This window comes from Rissa tridactyla, chromosome 19 (assembly GCF_028500815.1).
Source record: "Rissa tridactyla isolate bRisTri1 chromosome 19, bRisTri1.patW.cur.20221130, whole genome shotgun sequence".
Taxonomy (NCBI): Eukaryota; Metazoa; Chordata; class Aves; order Charadriiformes; family Laridae; genus Rissa; species Rissa tridactyla.
This window is the reverse complement of record NC_071484.1, coordinates 6,756,457-6,780,949: the sequence shown is the minus strand read 5'-3', so window position 1 is coordinate 6,780,949 and position 24,493 is coordinate 6,756,457. Positions and strand designations below refer to the sequence as shown.

Sequence of the window (24,493 nt, the reverse complement as noted above, 5' to 3'; positions counted from 1 at the left end):
TCACGTACAATAGCGAAGGAAGCGGAAACCTAGAGGTGCGACGCAGAGGTCTCAGATAATGACCTTTAAAGCGATTTACATGTGTGAGATAATTTAGTGCTAGTGCAGAGATCAACACGCTAAACCCAACTGCTGCCCAACAGTCAAACAGGCCAAGCAAACTTCATTGTTCAAGCTGAGAAGCCTGCAAAAAACAAATCTAAGCTGAGCAGAATAAATTAGAAGAAAATTATTGTCTTGATTCAAACTCAATTACATTAGTTTTTATCTTAGGTATGTCCTGGGAACACCTCCTGACATGATGCGTTATTACTAAGACAGAAAAGGATGTACTTAAAAAAAAATTCTTGCATTCTTATAGCTTCAATTAAAAGAATACAAGATGAAAGTTCACATAAAATGACCAATAATCCTTTGCATGTTTTATTTTGAAAACAAAGCAGTCCAAAAGGAAGATTTTTTTTAAATATTAAGACTGTATTCCATGCAGATAATCCATAGTAAATACATTGCATTAAAAGACAGTTAAAGTGCCTTTAGTCCCCCAAAATAGTCCAACTGTGCTGTAAATTCAAGTATGTGGAAAGTAGGCCTTTAGTTATTACGAGAATATTTTTTTTAATCTGGGTCCTGCTCCCATTGGTGTCGAAAACGGGGGGGTTTACCCCCCAGCTGCTGCAGGAGGAGAACCAACCTGGCGTTGGTCTCTGATAAACCCTGCGCGGTGTTTTCCCAACTGCTGAACGCGGACGAGTGGCCAAGGAGCAGGTTCGTGGTGACGTTTTCTGCCCGATGACGGGCAGCTGCCTTAACGCCCGCGCCACACGCTCAGCAGCGGCCACCAACGGCCAGGGCACGCTGCTTGGAAAGACAACCGAGGAGCCGTTAGCCGTTGTTTGTGTTTCGCACCCTCTTTTGACCAGCTGAGCAAGGGTCTGAGCACAGGTAACAGCCCCAGCCCCTTTTATAGCTATAAAATATACAGGTGGATATACTCGTGCGTTATGCAGTCTGCTTTGAAGCGAGCCCGAGTGCCGGGTTCATCAGAACCCAGAGGAAAGCCTCAGGATGTGGCTAGGGAAGCCACGTGATTACAAGCAAAAATCAAACTCTCTTTATTTCAGTCGCCACCATCACGTTCTTGCTTCGGCACTCGAGACTTAACAAGATTAACCGGCATCTTGAAGTCAGAGTTACACGAGAAAGGAGTATCGATCCCGATGCGATTGACTTGGTGCAGCCAGCATTACACTTGAGCCCAGACTCTCCAGTTCTCTTCAACATTAAAACAGCACTTGCTGATGGTAAAGACATTTTTCTTTCTTCTAGGCATCAGCAACATTACCCTTGGGCTTTCTGGAATTTAACAGACAACCTCTTCTCTTCCACTACAAAGCCACGTGCAAAGAATATTCACAAAAGGTTGCTCCCTGCTGACTCATGAGCTTCCCAGGTGTGAATGTCAAGAGTCCAGCGCTAAACCTCCCTCATGTCGAAAGGTAGGACAGAATACTTTTTTTTTTCTCTCCACCTCGAGACACGGCATCTAAGCACCTTCTTCTCCAGGCTGGGCCGTGGGAGACGCTGGTGGAACCCAAACCTTCAGCTCAGAGCGCGCACATGACTATGGGCAGTCACTTCTCCACCTGCTCTACCGCAGTGTCTCGGAGATGATGAATTGGAGCTGTTCACGCTCTACCTGACAGTACCCAAACCATATTCCTCAGTAGAAGGCAGACCAAACGTCTGTTGCACAGCTACAGAATAGCCTGCTTTGTTTTGTTTCTTTCCTTAAAGGAAAAAAAAAAAAGCCTTTTTTACTCCAGGCACTCAGAGCTTGGCCTCTCCCCTGAAATACAGGTATTTTATGTACCTCAACCGCTTCTGTGCTACGGCACGTGGATGTTGTTTTTCTCCACCCGAGTATCCCATCCTCTTCTGAATCCTTCTAAGATCCTGGCTGCGGTAATGCAGCAGGGATTTATACAGCTCAAGCGCTCTCTATTTAAAGTCTGTTTTCTTTGAAATTTGCAGCATTTCAGAATTGTTGGATCTCACCTAGCAGTTCTAGGGGCTGTAGGGGAAAAGGAGTACCCAAAATCTTGCTGTTGTTGTATATGGATGTTCAGAAAAACAGTAAAAACAAGGCCATTATTTGAAAAGAGTTAGATCTAGAGAAAATTCCTTACCAGCTCATAACCATTTCAAAGGGGATCAGATCCTGGGCAAAAACTAGCTGACAGCATCCCTTTGAATTCTTTCTACTTCAGGGAAATGGGGGGGAAAAACAACCTTCCAGTTGAAAGCTTTATTTGGGAATAAAGTTTATCTTCAAAACATGTCTAAAGAGAGACCGTCTGGGCTGTAAGAACCTGGCACGACGCAGTCTGACTTCCCCTGCTTGAGCATTTTGGTGCCTTGATGCCATAATAAGATGCAGCAAAAGTCTCCCTAGTGGCTATGTATGAGAAAGTATAATCTGGGGTCTAAATGCCACAAAGCATCCATATTTATCTTTAATGGCTATATAAATTCAGCAGATGAGAAGGAAAACATTAATTAGACAGACCCTGCCTTTGGCAGTAATCACCACCAGTGACAGCTGAACCAGCCAGTGGATAAAATATGCACGAAACATGATTATCAGAATAAATAACTGAGGATCGAGAGAAAATTAAAAAAGGAAAAAAGGGGGAAAAAAAAAGCCCCATGCAACCAACACCTTTTTTGGTGGGGGAAATAAAACTGTACCTTACGCTGGACTTTGGACTCTCTCTTTTTGGTTTTTTTTTTAAATATACAAGCTTTCCTCCGTTTAGGGCCCCATCCCGCGGCTGGTGTCTGTGGCAGCGGGGTAGAGTATTTCTGCAGGTCAGTCTTGAATTCTGACTGCACAGAAGGAGTAGAAAACCCTGAGAGGTCTGGTGTCGAAGCCCTTAGTTAGGGTCAGATTCTGGAATCACGATATACGTGCAAATCCAGACCAGGGGCTTATCACGGACATCGTAACATTAAAAAAATAGAAAAAATTCCACTGACTTGAGTGGGCTCTAAAAACGATGACGTTAACAAGGTGATTTTTTAGATTTTTCAATGGTATCAAGGCAGGTATGCCTTTGTTTCTTATTTATGTGAAATGCCCGTGAATAAGCTGGGATTTACTTCAGGATTTAGCCCGTGGGAGGACACTGCTTTCGCTAGTGCTCTGTCCCCATCCTCTTCCATCAAAACCTCCTCTCTTCCTGCTGGATTAGTGGCCATGCCACAAGAATGTATTTTGAAGGAATCTAAGATATTTTTTTTAAACTGTCTCCTTTGGGGTAAGGGTCATAGTTTGTAATTTAGCAAAGTAATTAGGTGCCAAAAAGGGCATCAGAGCCGTTGGCTCACAAACATCTTGAAGGTGAATCCTCCGCAGGGTTTTTCCCTTAAAATAGGTCAGGTTTCCCTTTCTCCGGAGCAGGGGGTGGAAGCTGCTGCTTCGAAGGGAGGGGAGGGCAGGGGGCTGAAGCCATGGGTGGTGGAAGACCAACTGCAGGATGAAAAGACAAGGGCATGAGGCTTCTTGGCCACGAAGACAAAATTAAATGTTGCCCATCCCAAAAGGCGGTGAAGGAGAGAGTGGACAAAGGGACAGGGCTGGGGGAGAGGGGATGGGAGAGGGGAGGGGAGCCCTGGAGAGCCAATCTTACCTGGGCCACCACCAGCACCTACCCCCAGCCTCTCACTGCAGAGAAGAGGCAACCAGCCCGACTTTCCTGAGTGCAGGCAGAGCCCATGTGCAGCAAAAATCTACCGTTTTGCTGTCCCCAAGAGCCTGCCGCCTGAGGCCGCTGCGTATTTCGCCCGTCCCGAGATTTGCCCCCACTGTGCTGCCCCCGTTTGGCCTCCTGGTGGAGGAGGGAAGAGGTCAGCCACTCACAGCGGGGGGAAAAAACCCAACCACAAAACAAAAAAAACCCCACGCCAAACCAAAACTTTGACTGCACTTTTTTCTCCCGCCACATCCAGGGCTTCGGTGCCGGGCTGCCGGGAGAGTCCGATGTCACAACCGACCGCCGCCGCTGCCGGCTCTGCTGTCCTGTGCGGAATCCGGGCGAGTCCCAGCCTCACATCGCCCCGACTCATTCTTTTCAAACGCTCCATTGGGTCTTTTTCCTCTACTTGCTCTTTCTTTTCCAAGAGGGGAAAGACTTTGCAATAGAATAACAGAAGACTCCAACACTTGAGACACGGGACGTTCGAGACGCAGGGGGAGAAGCGCTCAGCACTGTTCCGCTTCCACGAAGCCCTCCTTCTCCTGGCTGGCCGGCTCCACCTCCGAGTACGTTGCATGGTTGGTGTGATTTCGGAATTTCATGGCAGGCCAGTGATGCGGCCTTCGCTGCGGACAGAAACAAAAGACCCATCAGAAGCTGTGACGGAGCCTTTCACGCCAAGCCTGCAGGGAAAGTGGCAGCTCGGCCCTGTCTTTGTGGAAGTTGGACTTTTTATTAATAAAAATAAATTTTAAAAAAAATGGCGTGATGCTTAAAATGGTTCATTACAGTGTGTCGATCTCACTGAGCTGACCCACTAACGAGGTTAAAGTGGGGAGCGGGGAGGAAACGGAAATTTTAAGCGAAATCTCACATCAGGCTCAGAACAAGGGTGGCCTGTGCAGCCACGGACGGCCACGGGCTTCCCCTGCCACCGCGTCCACGTCGGCTCCGTGTCGCCTCTCTGGCTGCAAAACAGGGGCAGCCACATCGTCCCTTCTCAGCCAGGTGTAAATAAACGCCTCAGACATCGCCGAGTGCTCAGGCACTAAACTGGCAGAGGCCGTGAAGATGGATTCTCTGACGCCTGTCTCTCCAAACGGGACAGATGGAGGACAGACAAAGCGCTGGAGGCAAACGCCAGCGAGCGCTAAGGAACGGCTGAGGGGTAAGTGTCGCTCGCTCCCTCCGCAGCAGCTCCTTTGCCAGGATTCAGCCCACTTCTGACTGCCTCGGGATCCTACACCACGCGCTCTCCTGGCTTCGAGCAACAGATGGAGATTGTTGGACCCCCCTCGTCTTTCCGAGAATTAAAACCTTCCATTTAGAGCCTTCGCACCACCGCTTACACGGTAGCTGATGGCATGACATCTATCAGTAAAGCCTGACAATTTTAGTCAACAAAAATCCAGCTGGGCGATTCAAAAAAGCAGCGAGCTGCGTTACGCCGCAGCTCCAGCCGAGCCCTCCGACCCGCCTGCGCGGCGACGGCTCGTGCGAGCGGGTGGAAGAGGCTAACGTTGTACGGGGAGGGGGGAAAAATGGCAATGTGTGAAAGGGAGCAAAATAAACCAGTGTGGGAGGGAGAGAGCCTAAGTTTAAAACATCATCAAGCTGGAGGTTGGGAGATTGAAACTCTGATGTGAACCCTGCCAAAGTTCCTCTCTCCTCTTCTCGTTGCTCCCTGCTCTTCTCTAGGTTTGTGTTGAGAGCTGAGGAAGAGAAAACCCGCCGGGGCTGAGGTTTTCCACTCACCTCGATGAAGAAGAGGGCAGCGTTGGAGGTGGGGTGGCTGTTGATGTAAATCCCGGCGAGGATGATAGCGGCGATGAGCAGCACGGCCAGGACGATGCCCACGATGGTACCCGTGTGAATGGGGGCGCCTGCTTTCTTGGCAGGAAGGCTGCTGCCCAGACCTCCAAAAAAAAAAAAAAAAAAAAAGGCTTCGGTTGAGTCTTGAAGGGTGCCGAGACCTCGGTGTAAGAAAGGCCAGACAAGGAAACCAAGGCAAGACCTTTCAGGGCTCTGCACGGACTGAGCGTTTAACCTGTTGCTGTCGGGCTCCACAAGAGGGGAAGGCGCCCCAGAGCCGTCTGAGCTCCAGCAGCCCTTTCGCGTGATGGCAGTGGCTGGTGTGAGAGGGGATTAAGCCACCACCAGGCAGTAACTCCCCGCCTCCGATCCATATTCTTTATAGATTGGCTGCTCGCTCTGGTGGAAAGCCATTAGCCAGATGCTGAGCGGGGGCCTCGGTGCGTCGTAACCCCGAGCCCCCGGCTCGCCCTCGCCCCTCGGCTGGGAATACGCCATTGCACGGCGCTACAGAGGGTGTACGTGGCGTATATTACCAGTGACATTGCCAGCCGTTTGGGGAGCAATTTGGCTGACACTGGGAAGATCGTGCATTTCAAAGGCCCCGTGTCTGCAGAGAAAAGGCATCCTGCACCCAGTTTAACTTCCCGGGGCTGCTCTCAGCTCAGAGGGATGGGCTGACGGTTCGTGTACGACCGCGGTTCTTGCAAACCTGGCACTGGGCGAAGAGGGCTCCGGTTTTCCCCGTAGCCTGGAATTAGTAAGAGCATCACAGCAACGGTTTGGTTCCCTGCCCTTGGGGCTGCTGGACAGACTGGGATTGAGAAAGGACTCACGGAACAGAGGTGAAAAAAGCAGAGCTGGGCACTTTTTTAAATTTGGATTTTACACTGCTCTTTGGGACAGCTGGGAAATGCAAAAAGAAAAAAAAAAAAAAAAAAAGAAGAGGACTTTGTGTCTATGCAGAAACAGCAAAGAAAGGGAATTGCACGGAAAGAGAAAACTCATCATCTCAGTTTGCGCAGCAGGACTAAGCGGGGGGAGCAGGCAGAGAGCACCGGGGTAACACAGAGCGGTCCCCGCTCTTGCTTTTCACCCCCTGAAGTGGTACCAGTCAGGGCAAGGACAACAGGAGCCTTATCTCGGTGGCATCCCTCCAGGGTGGGTTTCGCCTGCCCGCCCCGCCGACGGAGCCCAGCTCCCCTCTGCGTTTGATTTCACCGTAACGTGTTTTCACTTGGAACGAACGTGAGCCGGCGGAGAGAAGATTAAGGGCTTACCTTCGCTCCCTGCATACTGATTGAGCTTCGTATCGTCTAGAAGACAAACAAAAAGGCAAAAAAAAAATAAAGTTAGGAGCCTTTTACGATATTCTGCATGCTCCCCCACCCCGCCCCCGGCTTCCACCCCTCTGTAAGGGGGCGGCCGGCAGAGCCCATCTCTTGTGCAGCATTTACCCGGCCGGTGAGAGTTTTAAACCTCTGAGTTTGGTGGAAGTATGTGGCTTATGGGTTATTGTCTTCCTTCAGAAAGGCGGCACCTGGAGCACAACCATCTGAGGAACCCGGTGTATAAAAGCGTGCAAAGCAGGAGCGAATGCTGGCCGGGGCCGGGGGCCTCTGCTCAGACATTGCATTCGCTGCAACACGCTGCTCATCCATCCCCAAAAAAACCACGGGGATGTTACGCCGTGGATGTCTCGCACGGGGGCCCGAAATCCAATTCCGTTCTTCGGCTCGTTCTGGAACCACCAGGATAAAGTGTTGTACAAGGCTTTACGTCCTGACGCTCACCGTCCTCGCGAGCCCAGCTCAAATCCCGGGCCAGAATTCCTACCCCTTGGCTTCCAGGTTTGCCGACAGGCGACCAGCCATTCGGCCGCGTTCCCGACCCCCTCGGTGAGCGGCGCCAGGAGCTGGGCTGGCCGGGGAGGACGCCGAGGGCGCGTCCCCTCCTTGGCTCCGCTCCTTCCTTCGCTGTGCTTTCTCCAGATAAAGTTCGCTGCCTGATGCAGCTGGCGGTTTGTTTCCTTCCAAGATTACAAATTAACTTCATGCTTGACTATGTCACAGAAAGCCTCTTGTGTTTTTTCCAAGAACCGGCGATGAGTTGGAAAATAATCTCAGTGGTGGTGTTACACTCCCCCTTCCTTTAATTGCTCCTTTCAAAGTCAACTCTGCCAGCCCGGCGCTCCGTTCCTCCCCCCGACTCCTTCCCATCGCTGAAGGACAATTACTAATGTTCCTTTCTAGTTCTCCTAATTAGCAGTTTGCGTTAGGGACTATTAAGCAGCAAAATTGCAGTGATACCTGCCGCTAGGACGGGAGGAGCCAGCCCTGCGTTAATAGGATCATCAAGCTTTAGGACGTGGGTGCCTGGAGGGGAACCGGGGTCCTTGCATGGAGCTTCCCTACGCTGGAAGGAGCAGCATTCCCGAGCAGAGGGCAACCACGAGCCCATGCCGGCAGCCCGGGGTCACCAGCTGGGACCAGGCACGTAAAAGCGTGAGCCCCTATATACAGCATTAACCTCTGGTATGATGCTGGGGTTGGGGGGGGGATGTCTGTCCACCAGGGACTAAGTTGCTCGTTGACCTTCACAAACGCGTAAAAGGGCTGCGATGCACCTGTAAGAACTCTTCCCAGCAGAGGGTTTCACCTCTCGCTCTGAGTCCCACCTCTAGGGCTGCCCTTCCTTCTCCTCCCCACTGCCCCGTGCTGCGAAGACGGGGTTGTTATTGTGGTTCTCCGGGGAGGCATTGGCTTTGTGAGGCCTCGGAGCGACAGACCTCCCCAGGGCTGAGCGCCGAGGACGGGGTGTCCCTGCCGCAGCCGCTCACCCCACCCGGCCCTACCTTCTGTAGTGAGGCTGTCGACGAAGAGCGAGGACGTGGAGGTGGTGACATTTCCACCCAGCAGCGAGAAAGAGCTGTCAGGAGGGGCCGAATAGTGGTCGCCTTCAGCTAAATCCTCGCAGGTCTTCTCCTCGGACTGGAAAGAAAACGAAGAACCGTCACTTTTCCTGCTCTCCTCCAGCAAGAGTGCCAGGGAGCCAGCGGTGAGGACCGGGGCTTCCCAGGCTCAGGGCTGCCCAGCCCTTGGGGTTCAAACCCTGGAGTGGGAGCAGGGGACACGGTCCAGGAGTGCCAGGAGAAGTGTTGGCGGGGGGGGGGGGAAAGTGACCTGGAGGCTGGAGAAGAGAAGGAAAAGTTTGGGAACCACTTAAGTAGGACAAATGACAATGATGTGGCAAGGTCCTACAGCCTGACCTTCTTGCATCGCTGGATGACCTTATATAGGTCCTGTCACCTCCTTTTCCCTCACTCGACCCTTTTGGTTAACAGGGAACAAAGCTGAGTTTTCCGTGGGGAAAAAAAACAACAACAACAAAAAAAAACCCAAAAAAAAAAAAAAACCCAAGCAGAAACAGATGTTCCATTAGAGCTGATCTTTCTGAGACAAAGAAAGTAGTTCATCCAATGTGGAGAGAATTGTGCTAACAAGGGCAAAAAAATAATCACAAGGGCTAATTTCTTCATGCTTGAGAGTGAGTAAGAGTCATGCTTCAGAAGGTGAAGAAAAAAACATCCCAGCGTTCTCAGATTGCACCGCTTGGTAACGTGTGGAGGTCCCTGCATCGTTCCTGACCATCGGCACCGACCAGCCCAGAAACAAGACACCAGCAAGGCAGAGACGGGCAACGCCGGATTAGCTGGACCACCTTTTAACTATTCCCCCAGAGACATCCTCGGTGAGGCGTATCGGAGGTCCTGCTGTCACGGGGAAGGGATAGCCAAAGGGATACTCAGCCTGTTCCGGAACGGCACGCGCCAAGTGGAGCCGAGAGTGAATTTTTTGAGCTGGGCTACGTTTTTCCTGCAGTTCGGCATCTTTCCTGGCAGAGGACCCAAGAGAAGGGCTCCTTCTCTCGGTCTCACCTTCTGGGCACAGCCGTAGGACAGCCACTCCTCGCGGTATCGGTCGAAGCCGCTGGAACATCTGCGGAGAAAAGCGGCGTGAACCCGCGGCAGGTGAATTCCCGAGGGACGCAACAACGATAACGCTCGTTTGCCCGCTCTGGCTGGGCACCGCTCACGGTCAGAGAATCACACGGAATCACAGAACGGCTCGCTAAGCTGCCCGAGAGCCCCGGGTGCTGCCCCGACGGGCGCTGCGTGCACACGCTTGGACAAACAAACATCTGAGGGCTGGAAAGGTTGGTCTCCAAAGACATGGGGTTTCCAGTACAGCTGTGCTGGAAGGACCCAAATGTTCCTCCTCGCAGAGGAGGAAAAGGGTCAGCACCGCTTCTCCAAGGGAAACGGAGAAGCAGAGAAATAGGAAAAAATATATAGACTGAGTTTGAATTTCCATTCCCTGGACTCTGTGCCAGGGCAAGGCCGTGATCTCCACGAGGGTTGGTTTTTGTTTTGTTTTGTTTTTTTTCCAGCAACATCTGCACAGGAAAAACACATTAAAGAGATTATAAACTGCATCAGGAAAACACCAGCTAGAGAAATCCCTACAGAAACGGAGGGAACGAAATAGCGCTCTGACCTTTGGGAAGTCTCTGGGGATACCAAAATATGAATCAGGGGGTTCAGCTCACACAAGCACTAATTTACCCAAACTACCAACCAGTAAAAGAGGAGAAGCCACAAAGAACTTTGGGTCCTGCCCAGTCTCTGAGATCGTTGCTTGAAGCACGGTTCCCGGAACGGTTACGGGCTCAGCAAAAGCGAAAATACAGACTCCGCTGCCCAGAAGAGAGCGAAGAGGAGTCGGGTCAAATCACGGCGCTGGACTCAGGGCGTTAAGTTCAAACCCTGGAGGTCACCCGACCAGCTGCCCTGGGAAAGATCGCGTCGGCTCTGCAAAACCAACCCGGCTGGAAGGCAGCGGGACGGCGGTGGGCCTGCTCTAGCTTGCCGTTTCCACCACGCTTGCCGTTTGTGCCGCCCGTTTGTAAGCTAAGCTCTTCAGGCCCCAGCTGCCGACGCGCAGATGCGGCTGGGGGAAGCGCGGCTTTTAGCCCACGCGTTCGAGAATTCACCGTACTATAAGTGACAAGAGCAAACATCAGCACCAGCGACTTGGATTTTTGGAAGACGGGGTTTGCAAACCCCGTGAATTTGGAGTAAGCAGAACGACGAAGTTCTTGAACCCCGGGCTTTCAGCCCAAACACGAGCCAGACTAAACCACTGCATCCTGGGCTTGGGTTTGCTACCAAAGCCCACATCTGGTTTCCCGCATCTCTCTCAGCTGCGAGAACATCGTATTCTCTGATCTGAAGCCACCGCTGAGCAACTGTCATTGAAAAATGATGTTCCCCTGGCTCGGGTTGTATCCCAGCCCACTGAAAGGTGGTGAATCAACGCTGATTTATGGGGTCGCTTTGCTGATGCCTCGGGATCTTTCCCCGTCCCAGCTGCCCTGCTCGTACCTTGCCGAATTTGCTGCGTGTAAGGAAAGGGTGGAACAGACACAAGCCACGTGTGCTGGCAGCCCAGAAACCCCCCCGGCACCCCAGGCTGCATCCCCAGCAGCGTGGCCAGCGGGGCGAGGGGGGGATTCTGCCCCTCTGGGGAGACCCCCCTGTGGTGCTGCCTCCAGCGCTGGGGCACCAACAGCAGAAGGACACGGAGCTGTTGGAGTGGGGCCAGAGGAGGCCCCGGAGATGCTGGGAGGGCTGGAGCCCCTCTGCTGTGGGGACAGGCTGAGAGAGCTGGGGGGGTTCAGCCTGGGGAAGAGAAGGCTCCGGGGAGACCTTGGAGCCCCTTCCAGTCCCTAAAGGGGCTCCAGGAAAGCTGTGGAGGGACCCTGGAGCAGGGAGGGGAGCCATGGGACGAGGGGGGACAGTTTTAAACTGAAAGAGGGGAGATTTAGATGAGATATTAGGAAGAAATTCTTTGCTGTGGGGGTGGTGAGCCCCAGGTTGCCTAGAGAAGTGGGAGATGCCCCATCCCTGGAAACATCCCAGGCCAGGTTGGACGGGGCTTTGAGCGACCTGGTCTGGTTGGAGATGTCCCTGCCCGTGGCAGGGGGTGGGACTCGATGGCCTTTAAAGGTCCCTTCCCACCCAAACCATCTGTGATTCTAAGCCTTGGGCGTAGGGAGAGCGGGGCTACAGGCAGGAGGATGAAGGTGGGCTGCGGGCGATGCCGGGGGGAGCTCTGGCGGGAGGCAGCAGGGGACGGGGCGGGCAGCGAGGCGTTGCTGGGACAGCCGGGCATCCCCCGGCACGGCCGTCCCCGTGCCGCCTCTGAGGATCTGTGTTACTGGGTCCTCTCCCCTGCCGCCAGCTCTAAATAAATATTTCAGCAAAATCTCATTAATCCCTCTCACGCTCTGTGTCGCGCTGCTGGAGAGCATGGAGCAGGATGGCTGCATGGCTGGCACTGCAGCGCGGCCAGCCCCCCCAGATCCTCCATTTACCCCCCAAAAAAGCAGCGAGTGCCCCCCACCCTTGCCATGTCTCATCCCGGGGAGGGGGTGATGAGTATCGCCAGCTCTCAGACCGACCCGCCGGCCTTCAGACACCAGCGTGTCCCAGCCGCCCTGCCCCGCGCTTCCCTTCCGCCTGAAATCACAGCCTAAGTCAGAAAAAGTTCCCCCCACGTTTAATCTCACTGACAAAAAAAAAGGTGAGTCTCGCTTCTGGTCTCAACTCGTTCCAGCTGCTGCGTCGGAACATCTTGGACCGAGAAGCCCAGCCTCAGGAAACGTCTCCTTTCAACGGCTTGTAACCGGAGATCGGATCACCCCTTAACCATGGCTATGAGACTATGAGAGCAGCACCCTCACTAAACCAAAAAGCAACAACAACAACAACAACAAAAAAACACCAACAAAAAAACCCACACACAAAAAAAGAAAATAATAATAAAAAAGCAGCAACACTGATCCAGGCATCGGACCTGGCGCTGCGCTTGCTCTCCCCGCTACAGAAGCATTAGCAAGAGCAGAGGTGGGAAGGGAACGCGTGGCCGGTACCTCTGCAGGACGTGGCACCAGCTGCAGTTGAAGGTCAGCTCCGAGGACACACACACTTCACAGCTCTGGTGCTGGAGACACGCTGCGAAAGAGAGAGGAGAGCGGTACCAGCACCTGCGTGGGCAGCGGGCGCGCGTGCCGGTGGCACCGGCAGAACCAGAGCACCGAGAGAGGTGTCTCCAACCCGACCTCTCTCTGCTATGGACCTGCGGCACCTTCCCAGCGCGAGCGGACTCCCAGCCCCCCCGCAAATGTCTCCCCACTCTGTTTAGCCGGGAATTAAAACACATCTCAGACTTATGCCATTTCTTATAGTACGGAGGGTCTCGCAGAAGGAAGGAAGCCATGCAAACGGTTTAACCCTCTCTTGCTGTGTCCGTACTAAGTAGCTCTGCAAGAATATCTCCACGCCGGAGAGGACTGGCTGCCCGGGGAGTACCACCACGCGCTTGTCATCCCGTCTAGAAAAGACGGCCAGGAGGGCTTGTCTGCACAAAAAGGCAAGGAAACCGGCAGTTTTAAGAAGCCCCCAGGGAGTCCCTGCCAGCCCGCAATGGGCCAAGAGCGGAGCCGGCGCTGGGCAACTCCAACGCCAGTGGTCCACGTCCTGCATCGGTGCACAGGACCCCGCGAGGCAGCAGCATCCCCGTCCCAGCCGGGGGCCTGGCACCCCTCCGTCCCGCCCCGCGCTCCCCATCCGCGGCTCCTCCAGCCACGGGCTCCCTCTTCCCCCCCTCGCACTGCGGCAAACCCGCCACCGCCGCTGCCCCGGCCCCTTCTCTGCTGCCCTCCCGTCCTCATCTCCTCCATCCTCCCGTCCGGAGCTTCTCCCGAGCTCCCTGCCACGTGGAGGCAGCGAGCGAGCAAGGAGCTCTGGAGAAGAGGCAGAGGCTAACCCACTTCATCCACTTCTGACCTGAATAAGGCTAAAAATTAAACCCCCAGAAGAAAATGTGGAGTCTAGTTCTGTGGCTCCCCTGAAGATATTGCTCTCAGCTACCCTGGCTGCTGGGGAAAAAGAAAATACCACGTCTTAAGGAGAAAAAATAGAATTATTGCAGGATGCTTATTTATGATCTGCTTTGCAGTAGCCCTGCCTGCTGTTAAAATTGTCATAAAATACCCTGGGGAGACCGTTTAAATGCATAACCTTGGTATCTTCGTGACAGATTTACTCTCCGCTCTGTATTTACGGACCGCATGACGACTTTTCCCTCGCGCGCATGTGTCCTTGGAGCCCAACACTAAAAATGTATCTCTCTAACAGGATCCTCAAGAAATTTCATCTGAGTGTGGAGGCGGAGAAAATGTCTTGTAGACAGACCCGAAGTGAACCAGCGTCCAGCCAAATTAGCTGCAGCTTATGGAGCAAAGAGAAGGAGCTTCAGCGGCCGGAGGGGTGGGAAGAGCTGTCGGTGCAGGAAATAAGGAATCAAAGTGTCGGGGCGAGGGGGGATCCAAGGGGGAGGAACAAACTGGGGAAGGTGTAATTGCCTGCAGGTCCCTCCTTTATCAGCTCCTCCCCTGCCAGCTGGGCTTTGCTGCATCCCAGGCGCCCGGCTCGGGCTACGGAGCAGCCAGGCTGGCACGCACGAGGGGTTTGCTGGTGGCCGAGGTTGACTCTGAGCCGATAAATCACCCCGGCGGGGCTGTACTACGAGACGTGCAGCGACAGCCACGCACAGACCTTCTCCCAAAGGCGGAATGACCGACCGGGGGTCCCCAGAGCCGGGGCGAGCTGCGCCCTGGCCGAGAGCCCACCCTCCCTCCAGGGCTCCGGTGCACAGCAGGATCCCAGCCCTCGGGTGATGGGGGGCAGCCACGCACCCTTCCACGTGGAACCCGCCTTGGCTTCCCCCTTGGGCTGTAAACAGGAGGCTTTTGGAGTTACTGGGTGAAACCACGGGAGGGAAACACGCTCCGAGGCACCACACCGGCCCGTCCGACTTACTGGGCAGCGGGGTGAACTCCACGGCTGACATGTTGGTGATCTTGCTGGTGTCCAGCTCCACGCGATGGTACTCGTAGATGGTCCGACGGCGGGACTCTGAAACGCGGAGCCTTGGCTTTAGACTGGCCCCCGCGAAGGGGCTTAACCCTACGCGTGCGCGGGGAAAGCTCGTGGGGCGGCTGCTGCTGCCCCCCCAGCTGAAAGGCAAAGGTGGCCCCAGGTCTTGGGGTGGTTCCCGCGGGAGAGGGCAGTGTACGGCGGGTGCCAGGCTGGAGAAGCAAGGCGGGAGGCGCCGGGAGGGAGGAGGGGTGTCGGGGCACAGAGCTCCTCTTCCCTCTGTTGCGAGGAGGAGCCCGGAGTTCTCTCTGTCCCCCTCTCCCCGACCGGAGGCTCCCGAGATGGCCGTGCTCCCGTCCTGCACCGCTCCAAACAAACACGGCGCCGCACAACACATTGCTCGCCAGTGACTCACGGGGCTGCGAGCCTCCCCCGTGCTCAGCGCTCGCCCGCAGCTCCCGCTCCGCCGCCGCCTTTTGGGGGGAAGCCTCCTCCTTCCCCCTGGCCCCTCATGCCTTGCCCCCTTTTCCTTCTCTTTCCCCTTCATCCCGGGGCGGGGGGGGCTATCCCGGATTCGGGCTTCTCCCAGATTTTCTCCCAGCGTCTGCCACTAATTCACGCGGTGACACCAGCCAAGACGCTTCTCTGGCATCACGCTTATCTGCGAGGATAATCGAACCTCTCCTTCCAGCACGGCCACGGCTCCTCGCAGCCCTGCTCCGCGCTCGGAGACCAGCGGATGAGCAGGACAACATGCCTCCCCCCTCCTACCCCCTCCTCTCCTTCCCTTCAAGCCTTGTTTCTTTACCTCCTTAGGGTTTTTTTCGCGCCCAGTTCTTGCATTTCTTCTCCCCTGGGAGCCCCGGGGCAGGCAGGAGGTGCAGGCAGGGGGTGCAGGCAGGAGATGCAGGCAGGGCTCAGCACGCCCCTGGGGATGGAGGGGACCAGCCGGGCGAGGGACGGGCTGGCAGGGCGGGGAGGGGAGGCACCATCCAGCCCGGCCGAGGTTTTAACACAAACTGTTGTAACCGGGTAATAAACGAGGGCCAGATGGCAGGCGCCATAAATACCACGGAAAAGCAACGGCGCCGGGCGCAGCGCAGGGAGGCAGGGGCGAGGTTGGGCTCCCCCATGGCAAGAGGGGGCGGGAGAGGCTGGAAGAGCCTTTTTGGGAGCTCACCCCATGCCTGCAGCTCACGGCACGCGTGGAATAAGCATGGGGACACGTTTGCGGCCGTGCCCACCTCCTGCCGACGCGGGTGCAGACCCCAGCCCTGCCCGCAGCACCCGCGCCATGCTGCGCGCCCACAGCGGTGTGGTTGTGGGCTCCCTTGAACCCCCCCATCTGCAGGAACGAGACACCCAGCACCCCCCCCCAAGCCTCTCGTCCATCTGCAGTCTCGTTTGCCACCGTTCTTCCCCTCCTCCTCATCAGCTGGAAATCAGGGAAGCGATGGCTTGGCTGCTCTCAGCGAGTCTGAACGCGCTGGGCGAGGAACACGAAGCCCTTCGCCGGCAGCTCATCGCCAAAGGCCCACAGCGATCGTGGGCTGGGGCCACCCCCACCCGCGGGACCACCCGGAGCACCAAGGCTGTGTGATGGCCATGGCCATGGTGAGATGCACCCCGAGAGAGAGGCACCCCACGGGAGATGCACCCCAAGAGGGATGCTCCTGGGGATGTGGGACATGAGGAGCATCCACGCAGCCGAGCCCCACACGCCTCCTCACCCTCCCGTGCTCCCCGCCGTGAATCCACGCAGCGCATCCTCATGTCTCGAAGTGCCCAAAGACGAGGACGTCTCGTCCCTGGCCTCCCCGCCTGCCCCCTCTCCCCACCGCGATGCCGGGGGAGCCTTGGCATCCCCGCGGGACCAGCTGCTGCCCTGCCCCAGTGGCCACCTCCCCCCCGTTCCTCGAGCGCAGCGACTCACCAGGCACATCGGGAGATGGGTTGAGGATCATGAAGGCGTCGGAGAGGCCGGCTTTCACGGGGTGCTGGGTGGCACTGATCTGTAGGACCGGCACGGGGATCTGCACCGGGGAGGAACAGTTCTAACATCAAACCTCCTCCCAGACCCACAGGGATCCCCCCGCAGGGACCCTCCTGCCGCACTTTCCGCAGCAGGAACCTCCCTCACCTCCTTGTACCCAAAGACGATTCTGCCGGTGCTGTGCAGGGCCGCCTGGAAGGTGAAGCTGCCCATGTCCTCCTTCCCCTGCAGATAGACCTTGTCCCACTGCACCACAAAAACTGTCCCTGGGGGGAGAGACCAGAGCGCATCAGTCATAGAATCATAATCACAGAATGGTTTGGGTGGGAAGGGACCTTAAAGCCCACCCCGTCCCACCCCCTGCCCCGGGCAGGGACACCTCCCACCAGCCCAGGTTGCTCCAAGCCTCGTCCAACCTGGCCTTGAACCCCTCCAGGGATGGGGCAGCCACAGCTCCTCTGGGCACCCTGTTCCACTGCCCTCACATCTCAACAGCCTGCCCGGTCCTCTTCCCCCGCTGAAGCTCCAAGCCACCTCATCCCCCAGGCTCCAGCACATCCCTCCGCGCAGACCCACGAAGGAGCCCCCGCCAAACATCCCACTTGGCCTTACCCGACTGCCCCCCCCGGCGCTGAGCAGCCCCTGCTGCCCTGGGCTCCCCTTCCCCGCGCCCTCCCCCTCCTCCAGCCCCTCGGTGTGCCCCAGAGAGCCGAGCTCTGCCCAGTGGCACGAGGAAGGAGCGGGCAGCTGGGCTGCACATTCGGCAGCGCCGGGGCTCGCCCGGGGACCGGCCGGAGCAGGGCTCACCGTTATCCAAGTACTGGACGGTGGAGTTGCGGGAGTAGCTGGGGTTGAAGTTGGCCATGAGGGGAGCGACGTACTGCGTGGCCGTGAGCATCCGGTGGATGACGTCCCCCATGAAGATAAAACCTGAGGGAGCAGAGGAGGGTGAAGCAGCCCACGCTCCCCTCCACTCCCCCGGGATGCTCCCTCCCTCTTTTCTGACCTCCCATCACCCTGCCCTGGCTCCCCCATCCCTTTTTTCACCCCCAGCATCCCCTCCTGGCTTGTTCCCGCACCTGTGGGACCCCCCTGCCTCCCCTCAACTGCTGCAGAAACCGAGGCGCCAGCAGCACCCGACTGCCCGAGCACCAGCCGCGGGGCAAGGTGAGACTTGGGGCGGAGGGAGAAGGCTGGGAGGGCTGCAGCCCCTTCTCCCTCTGAGCTCCCCGGGCTCTGGGACGTGGGGTGAGGTTAGAGCCTGCACCAGAGTCGCATCCAGCCCTCCTGCCGCGGGAATGCCGACCGAGCGTCCCCGTCCCATCCCGACTCACCGCCCGTCGCTATCGTGACCTGCCGCAGGAGGTGGCCGTAGAAGGGGAAGTCAAAGGAGAGGACGATTCTCTGCGGGAGGGAGACGGGGTGAGAACCGCGCTCAGCCCTTGGGAAAATGCCTCAAAAAACGCCGTGGGAAAACGTGGGAGATGGGGCTGCCCCTGGGGCTGGGGCATGGCGGGGTGGGAGAGGGATGGGGTCCCTTCTGCCCGGCAGGACCAGCCCCGGAGGAGCCCAAACGCTTCCCAAGCTTCGGTCTCCACCCGGCCGTCGTGGGGACGTGGAGGGGCTGCTGTTGCCCCAGTGCCACCATTGGGAAATCCCTGCTGGGAGAGGACACCCGGGGGACACCCCAGGCTGCAGAACAGCCCCCCCCCCTCCCCGGCTCACCGAGGCCTGACGGTGCGTGTTGGAGAGGATCCCATGGATCTTCACTTGGCTCCTGTTGGCTGCTGCCATGTCAACCCACAGCCCCCTCAGATGGGCGTCCCCCGGCCCGTAGATCCGCGACACGTAGTAGCTGTGGTTGTCCTCCTGCAGCCGGGGGCGGGGGGGGGAGGACGGGGGGACACGGGCCAGCGTTACCCACCTTGTTCCGTGGAGATGCAAACCCCCAGGCATGGCTCAGAGCAGCCGGGACCCCATCTCAGCGCAAAGCAGCCATAAAACCAGCACGGAAAAAACCCGCGGGAAGCCAGCAAAGGATGCCGAGAGGTCGGAGAAGGTGGAGGGAAGACCCCCAGCCGCGGAGTGCGCGCAGGTCGGAGGGGCTGGCCAGAGGCAGGCGTGACTGGCGGGAGATGGCAGCGCAGCAGATGGAGCCTTCCCGGGAAGAAAATATCCCGCTCTCCAGCCGGGGGCTGGAAGTTCCAGCTAAAGTGACCCCCCCAGAAGCGAAGCAAACAACGGGAGATGTGGAAGCCCAGAGGAAACGATGAACCTCGGCAGAGGTGGCTCGGGGAAGACGGCCGAGCGGCTGCTGCCAGCCCAGGGGACGGGGGACGTCGCGGTGGAGCGGGGCTCTGCGGGGACACGGGTGACATCCCCGGAGCATGAGACGGGTTTTGGCTCTGTGTGAGCGACCTGATGCCCCCTCACTATTCTCACCCGGAGGAAGGAGAGGGACCCTGGGCAACCCCCCCTCAGCCTTCCCCAGCCACCAGCAGCCCCTCAGGCTCCCCAAGCCCCCTCTCCCCGGCACGCCGGAGCGCGGACCACGCTCTGCCGAGACCCATCTCGGACTGGTCGGGGACCTGGGGAGGGATGCACATCCCCGCCGAGGACCGGCACACGCGGCTCTGTGGCAGAGCGGGCGGTTTTCCGCGCCCCCGCCACACCGAGCCTCGCCGACGGGCTGCGGCGGGCGGCCGGGACCCAGCTGGGAGCCGTCGCCTGCCGGGGCAGTGGCCGGGGGGGGCCGGGAAACATCTTAATTTTCCTCGGGAAAGCAAAGCTCCGCTGCTCCACGCCAGCGCCTGGCGTGCCGCCACGCTCGCCGCTCGTCCCCGTCTGCTGCGCGTCTGCCCCTCACCCCCCTCTGACCCCCGCACGCCCCCCTCGCCCCCAGCATCGTCCCCCCCGAGACCCTGGCTGTCCCCGGGACCCGCTCCCAGACCCGCTCCCTGCACTCGAACCCGAGCGCCGGAGGCAGGGAAGGAACCGTCAGCCCAGGATTTAATGGGTTGGAGGGGGTAAAAAAGCAAAAGCGAAGCCCCCCCCCCCCCTCCCGGCCCCGGCTTTGAACAGCCCCAGAGAGCTGCTGCGGGAGGCGTAAGGAATAAAATGCTGTTAGAAAAATCCTTTAACGTGTAATTTTTTTTCTGCTTCAGCAAAGTTCAGGGAGAGCCGCTGCGCTCCTCTGCCTCCGGTGGAAGCCCTGACTCCGGGGAAAGCTGTCCCAGCTCTTCCCTACGGCAATTCCAGCCCCTTCTGCTCAGAGGGATGGATGCACAGTCCTCCCTTTGCTACGGATGGGGAAACTGAGGCACAGGGAAGGCTGTGCCGGTACCTGCTGCATCCCAGCACACACCTCCCCAGGCAAAGGCTTTGGAAGCCCCCCTGGGAGACGGGGACAGGCCACCGCTGGGGGACAAATGACAAAACTTCCCATGCCCTCGTCCTCCTCATGCCTTCCCAACGCGTTCCAAATAAGCCAGGAGGGAAATAAGCAGGGCCGGGAGCGCGGAGGAGCTGGCTGCCGAGCTCCTGACCTCATCGCTGACTCATTAGGATGTCCTAATCCGTCACCTTGCTTTGGTTACAGCAGGAATTAAGAGAGGGGAGGTTTGGGACACACAAATAAACGGGGAGCGCAGCCACCGTGGGGCAGAGCTCGGGGAGGGACGGCGGCACTGCCCTGCGTCGCACCCCTTTGGACATCCTTTGGGTCCAGCGCTGCCCCTCCGCACCCCAAACCCGGAATATTTTGGATGGGAGAGGGGGGAACACCCCCCCTCCACCCCCCCCCCCCCAGACCCCGGGCTGTCACCTCCCGAGGCAGGATCACACCTTCTGCGGGTCGGACCCGCCGAGACGCAGTGACACGCGGAGGAGCAGCGTCCCTGACCTCGAAGGCGGCCCCGCTCCTGCGGAGGCGGGGGGGGAGAAACGCTCTGAGCCCCCCCGCCAGCACCGAGCCCCAGGAAATTGCTGCCTTTTCCTCCGGGGAACCACAAGCACCATCACACCCTCCCTGTGGTTTCCCGGCATCTCTGAATGCCGTGGTGGCCATTGGTGGTTTTGGGCTGGTTTTGGGGTTTGTTTTTTTGTTTTTTTTTTTAAACACTTCCACATCAGGGACTTTCCTGGCCTCTGGCCCCTCGCCGTCCCCAGTGGTCAACAAACAAGGCCAAGCTGGAGCTCGAGCGGAGTGGGAACAGCCCCAGCTCTTTCTCCCCTGCTAATTCCGCCGAATCCACAACCAGCTGCCGGCAAAAACGCCAGGACAAGTCACAGCGGCCGGCACAACCTCCTCCGGAGACCGGCCACGGCCACGGCCATGCATACCCCCCTCCCATCCCAGAGATCTCGGAGCCGGGCAAACTCCCCCAGCTGCCGAGGGACCCATGGCCCCGCCACAAATAACCAGGAGCTAATTGAGGGCGGGTAATTAGGCACAGCCGGGATGCGAGAACCCAGGGAGATGTCCCAGGAGGTGACACTGCTGCTACACGAGTTCATTAGCAGCGGCGCAGGCTGTTGCCTTCCCCAGCCGGAGACCACCACCCCCCCCCAGGTCCCGCGCAGCCCCCTCAGCCCCGATAACCTCGGCAGCATCGTCCCGCGCACACGTGGCACCGCGGCAAGCGAAGCATCCCCGGTATCTCAGCCCAGGGATGGCCCTGGAACGCAGCAGGGCTGGCGGGCAGGGATGGCCGCGGGGCTCGGAGCCATCCCCGGGGCACGGTCGCCTCCGCGCTGGGCTGTAATTACCCTCCGGGCTGCCGGGATCCGGCCCCACACATTAAATCAGAGCCAGAGTCTCCTCCAGCTCCCTGCCCAGCCTGGAAATAGCTCTCGGCGGTCAGGCGCCCGCCGGACCCCACCCGGGGCAGGCAGAGGGCAGCTGGTGGCAGCGGCAGGGACCCCCACTCACCACGATCCGCGTCTCGTTGGCCGGCAGCGTGTCGATGGCCAGGCTGCCCCCCACCAGGTCCTGGCTGATGCGGGTCCCCTCGGTCCCCGGCGAGGTCTCCCGAGGTCTCCGCCGCCCTTGGCTTGCTGCTGGGGTCCCAGGGGAGTGTCCTGGGGGGGGGGCACGGGGATGGGTCAGCGGGGTCCCACGCTGAGAGGGCACCCGCCTGTGGGCCGGGATCAGCCCTCTCCCCCAGCAAGGCAGCTCCTGCTTAGGTGACACGAGTTTGGGGGGGGTCTCAGCCCTGATAAGCATCATCACCGTGATGATGGAGATGCAGGGATCGGGGTCAGGGATGGCTACAGGACGCAGGACTGGTGACAGACACCCATGGCCAGGGGAGGGGTGAAAGGAGGCAAAACACCTACAACCCCCCAGCTCGGCTCACACCCCGCACACGCCACTGCGAGGCCACGAGGATGGGGAAGATGTGGCTTCAGCAACGGGGCACAAACGTGGCCACATCCTCCATGTCCCCGGCCATCGGTCCCCTCCTTCGGGCTGGTTTGGGGTCCAGGTGCCAGGGCAGACTCCAAGCATCCATCTCCAAAAGAAACGTGTCCCGTGTCCCCTCCTGCCGCGTCTCTCCCTGCCTGGCTCCGGCCCTGGGAGCGAACGGAGGCCGAAAACACAGCACAGCGTTGTGGGGGGGAAGGGGGGGGGGGGGTGAAAAAGCCGTTTGGGACCAAATCTGCAGAGATTCATGAGCTTTCCCGGCAGCTCGGCACAGGCGGAGGCGGGCGGACAGCACACGCTCGCCCACGGGCAGGGACAGAGCCAGGACGTCTGTCCCCAGCGAGCGGGACAGAAAAAACAGCCGGCGGGGCCGCAGGCGGCTCCCCTCGCCCCTGGGAGAGGGCTCCCATCATCGCCCCTGGGGAGAGGCAGCTAATTACTGCCTAACGAGCTCCTGCTCCCCGCCCGAGCTGTCCCGTGGGGCTGGTTTCTGTTCCCAGGGCCTCCAGGAGGGGAAACTGAGGCAGGGGGGAGCCGGGCTGAGCCGGTGGGATGTACCCCCCTGCCGAGGGAGGGGGCAAGGGGCTCTGCAGCTAGGGGGCACACTCGCCTGCCATGGGGGCACTGGGGGGGTCTCAGCCCCTCCGATGCTGCTGGGAGGTCTGCGGTGCCCCATGGAGGAGAGCCTGTCCCCTAGGCAGGGCTTGAACGAGCCCCCCCCCAGAGGATCTGGCATCCTCCCCCCCGCCAAAATCTCCTGCACCCACAGCCAAGCCAGCACCAGCCACACCACGGGGTGTCACGGGTGGGGGAATCCCGGGTGGGGGCACCCACAGCCCCCCTCTGCCCATGGCTGCCCCGCACGGCTTGGGGGGGGTGGGGGGGGGGGGTCCGGGCACCCCACGGTGCCAGAGCCGTCGCCGTGGAGATGAACGGGAAGCGGGGAGGGGGACCCCAGGGCAGGTCCCACGCCGCGGGGGGCTGCTGGGGGGGCAGCCGGGTGTGTGGGGGGGGCAGCGCGACACGCACCTGTGTGCCGGGGGTGGGGGGGGAGCATGAGGACACCCCCAAAGCACAGGGAGGCACACAGGGGGTCCGGGCGAGACGCGGGACCCCCCGCAACCACCGGCGGGGCCCGGGCGGACGTACCGACCCCCAGGCCCCCCCTCACCCCCCCCCCCCCGGACCCCCACTCCCGGAGCTCTCCCGCCGCCCCCTGGCCCCCCTACCTGCGCCCAGCGCCCCGCGCAGGAGGCAAAGCAGGATCAGGCCCCCCCAGCGCATGGTGTGGGGGGGCGGGGGGCCCCGCTCGGCCCCGGCTGTGCTGGGGGGGGGCTCAGCGCCCCGCCATGGGCCGGCACCCCCGGGGAGCAGCGCACGGAGTCGGAGCGGGAGCGGGAGCCGGGGCCCGGGCGGAGCCGGGGGTGGGGCCGGGGGTGGGGCCTGGGGGTGGGGCCGAGCCCCCCCACCACCACACCCCCCCCCAGCAATACCGGGGGGACACCAGCGAGGCTGGGGGTACCACCGCCCGGTCCCCGCTGCCGGCAGCCCGGGCTCGGTGACCCTGCACCGGGCTGGGGGGAGGGGGGGGGGTTTGCTGGCTGAGCCGCCCCCCCCAAACTCACCGAGCCCCCCCCAGCCCCGGGAGGGTGGGGGTACGTGGCCCCCCCCCCCCCCACCAAAAGCCATGGCGTGGCCGTGCATGGCCCCGCAGGCTGCCCGCTGCCGGAGGGGCTGCACGGCAATCGCAGCCGCCGGGTTTGGGGGTTCCCCCCCTCGCCCCCCCGGGGTCCTTCCCCCTCGCCCCCCCCTGGGGTCCCCCCCCCCCCCGCGACAAACCCTCAGGGGACGCGTCTCCGCGGCACAAACCTTCGTCGTCCTTCCATTCCTCCGGTTTGTCCCTTCGCGGGAGGAGCACTGGTTACTGGGGGGCTGGGGGTCCTGGGGTGGGGTGGGGGCACAGGGCGGGGGGCACAACGCGGGGGTCCAGCCGGCCCCGCGGAGCCCCGGGAGCAGCCCGACGCCCCCGCCCGCTGCTCGCCCAGGCTGGCTACTGGCCACGGCGTGATTTGGGCAGCGTTTTGGGGGGGTTCAGGTGCACCCCAGCCCCGAATACCCGGGAGGGGGCTCAGCCACGGGGGGGGAGGGGCGGGGCACTCTGGGGGCCGGGGCAGGAGGAGGGTGCAAACACCAGCAGAGATGCATCCCGTGCCCAGGGCCTGGGGAGCGATGCCGGCCCCCCCCCAGCCCTGCGCCCCAGCCTGCAGCTGAACCCGGAGGGGGGGCGGGACCAACGTGGGGGCCCGCGACCCTTTGGCCGCTTGAAATCGGGGAAGCTGGGGGCGGGGGGGCACCGCTTTTTTGAGGTGGGGGACACGGACATCCATCCTTCTGCAAGAGAAAGCTCCCGGCGGGGACACCGGAGGCTGCGGGGAGCAGCGGGGACCGGCGACCCCCCCTTGCTGCCGCGGGGGCTGGGGAGCAAATAAACGGGGTGAAAAAAA

The 24,493-nt window shown here is 59.4% G+C and overlaps 1 protein-coding gene across 2 annotated transcripts; it reads right to left on the bottom strand.

Annotated features, from left to right (window-relative positions):
- Positions 1-395: 395 nt before the first annotated feature.
- PLXDC1 (plexin domain containing 1) lies at positions 396-23,386 on the bottom strand. 2 transcript variants are annotated; one of them, XR_008469888.1, is made up of 15 exons: positions 23,219-23,386; positions 21,495-21,643; positions 18,290-18,433; positions 17,899-17,968; positions 17,372-17,494; positions 16,712-16,830; positions 16,505-16,604; positions 14,515-14,610; positions 12,564-12,645; positions 9,508-9,568; positions 8,425-8,560; positions 6,851-6,886; positions 5,514-5,674; positions 1,874-4,384; positions 396-1,790 (listed from the first exon to the last, which is right to left on the bottom strand). XR_008469888.1 is itself a non-coding variant. In XM_054224677.1 (14 exons), exons 1-14 carry the CDS (start codon positions 23,271-23,273, stop codon positions 4,265-4,267), a joined length of 1,452 nt encoding a protein of 483 aa, XP_054080652.1. In that variant the 5' UTR covers positions 23,274-23,386; the 3' UTR covers positions 396-4,264. The 2 variants fall into 2 exon arrangements, 1 of the variants encoding a protein (XP_054080652.1); XM_054224677.1 differs by having other exon boundaries at positions 396-4,384.
- Positions 23,387-24,493: the final 1,107 nt, after the last annotated feature.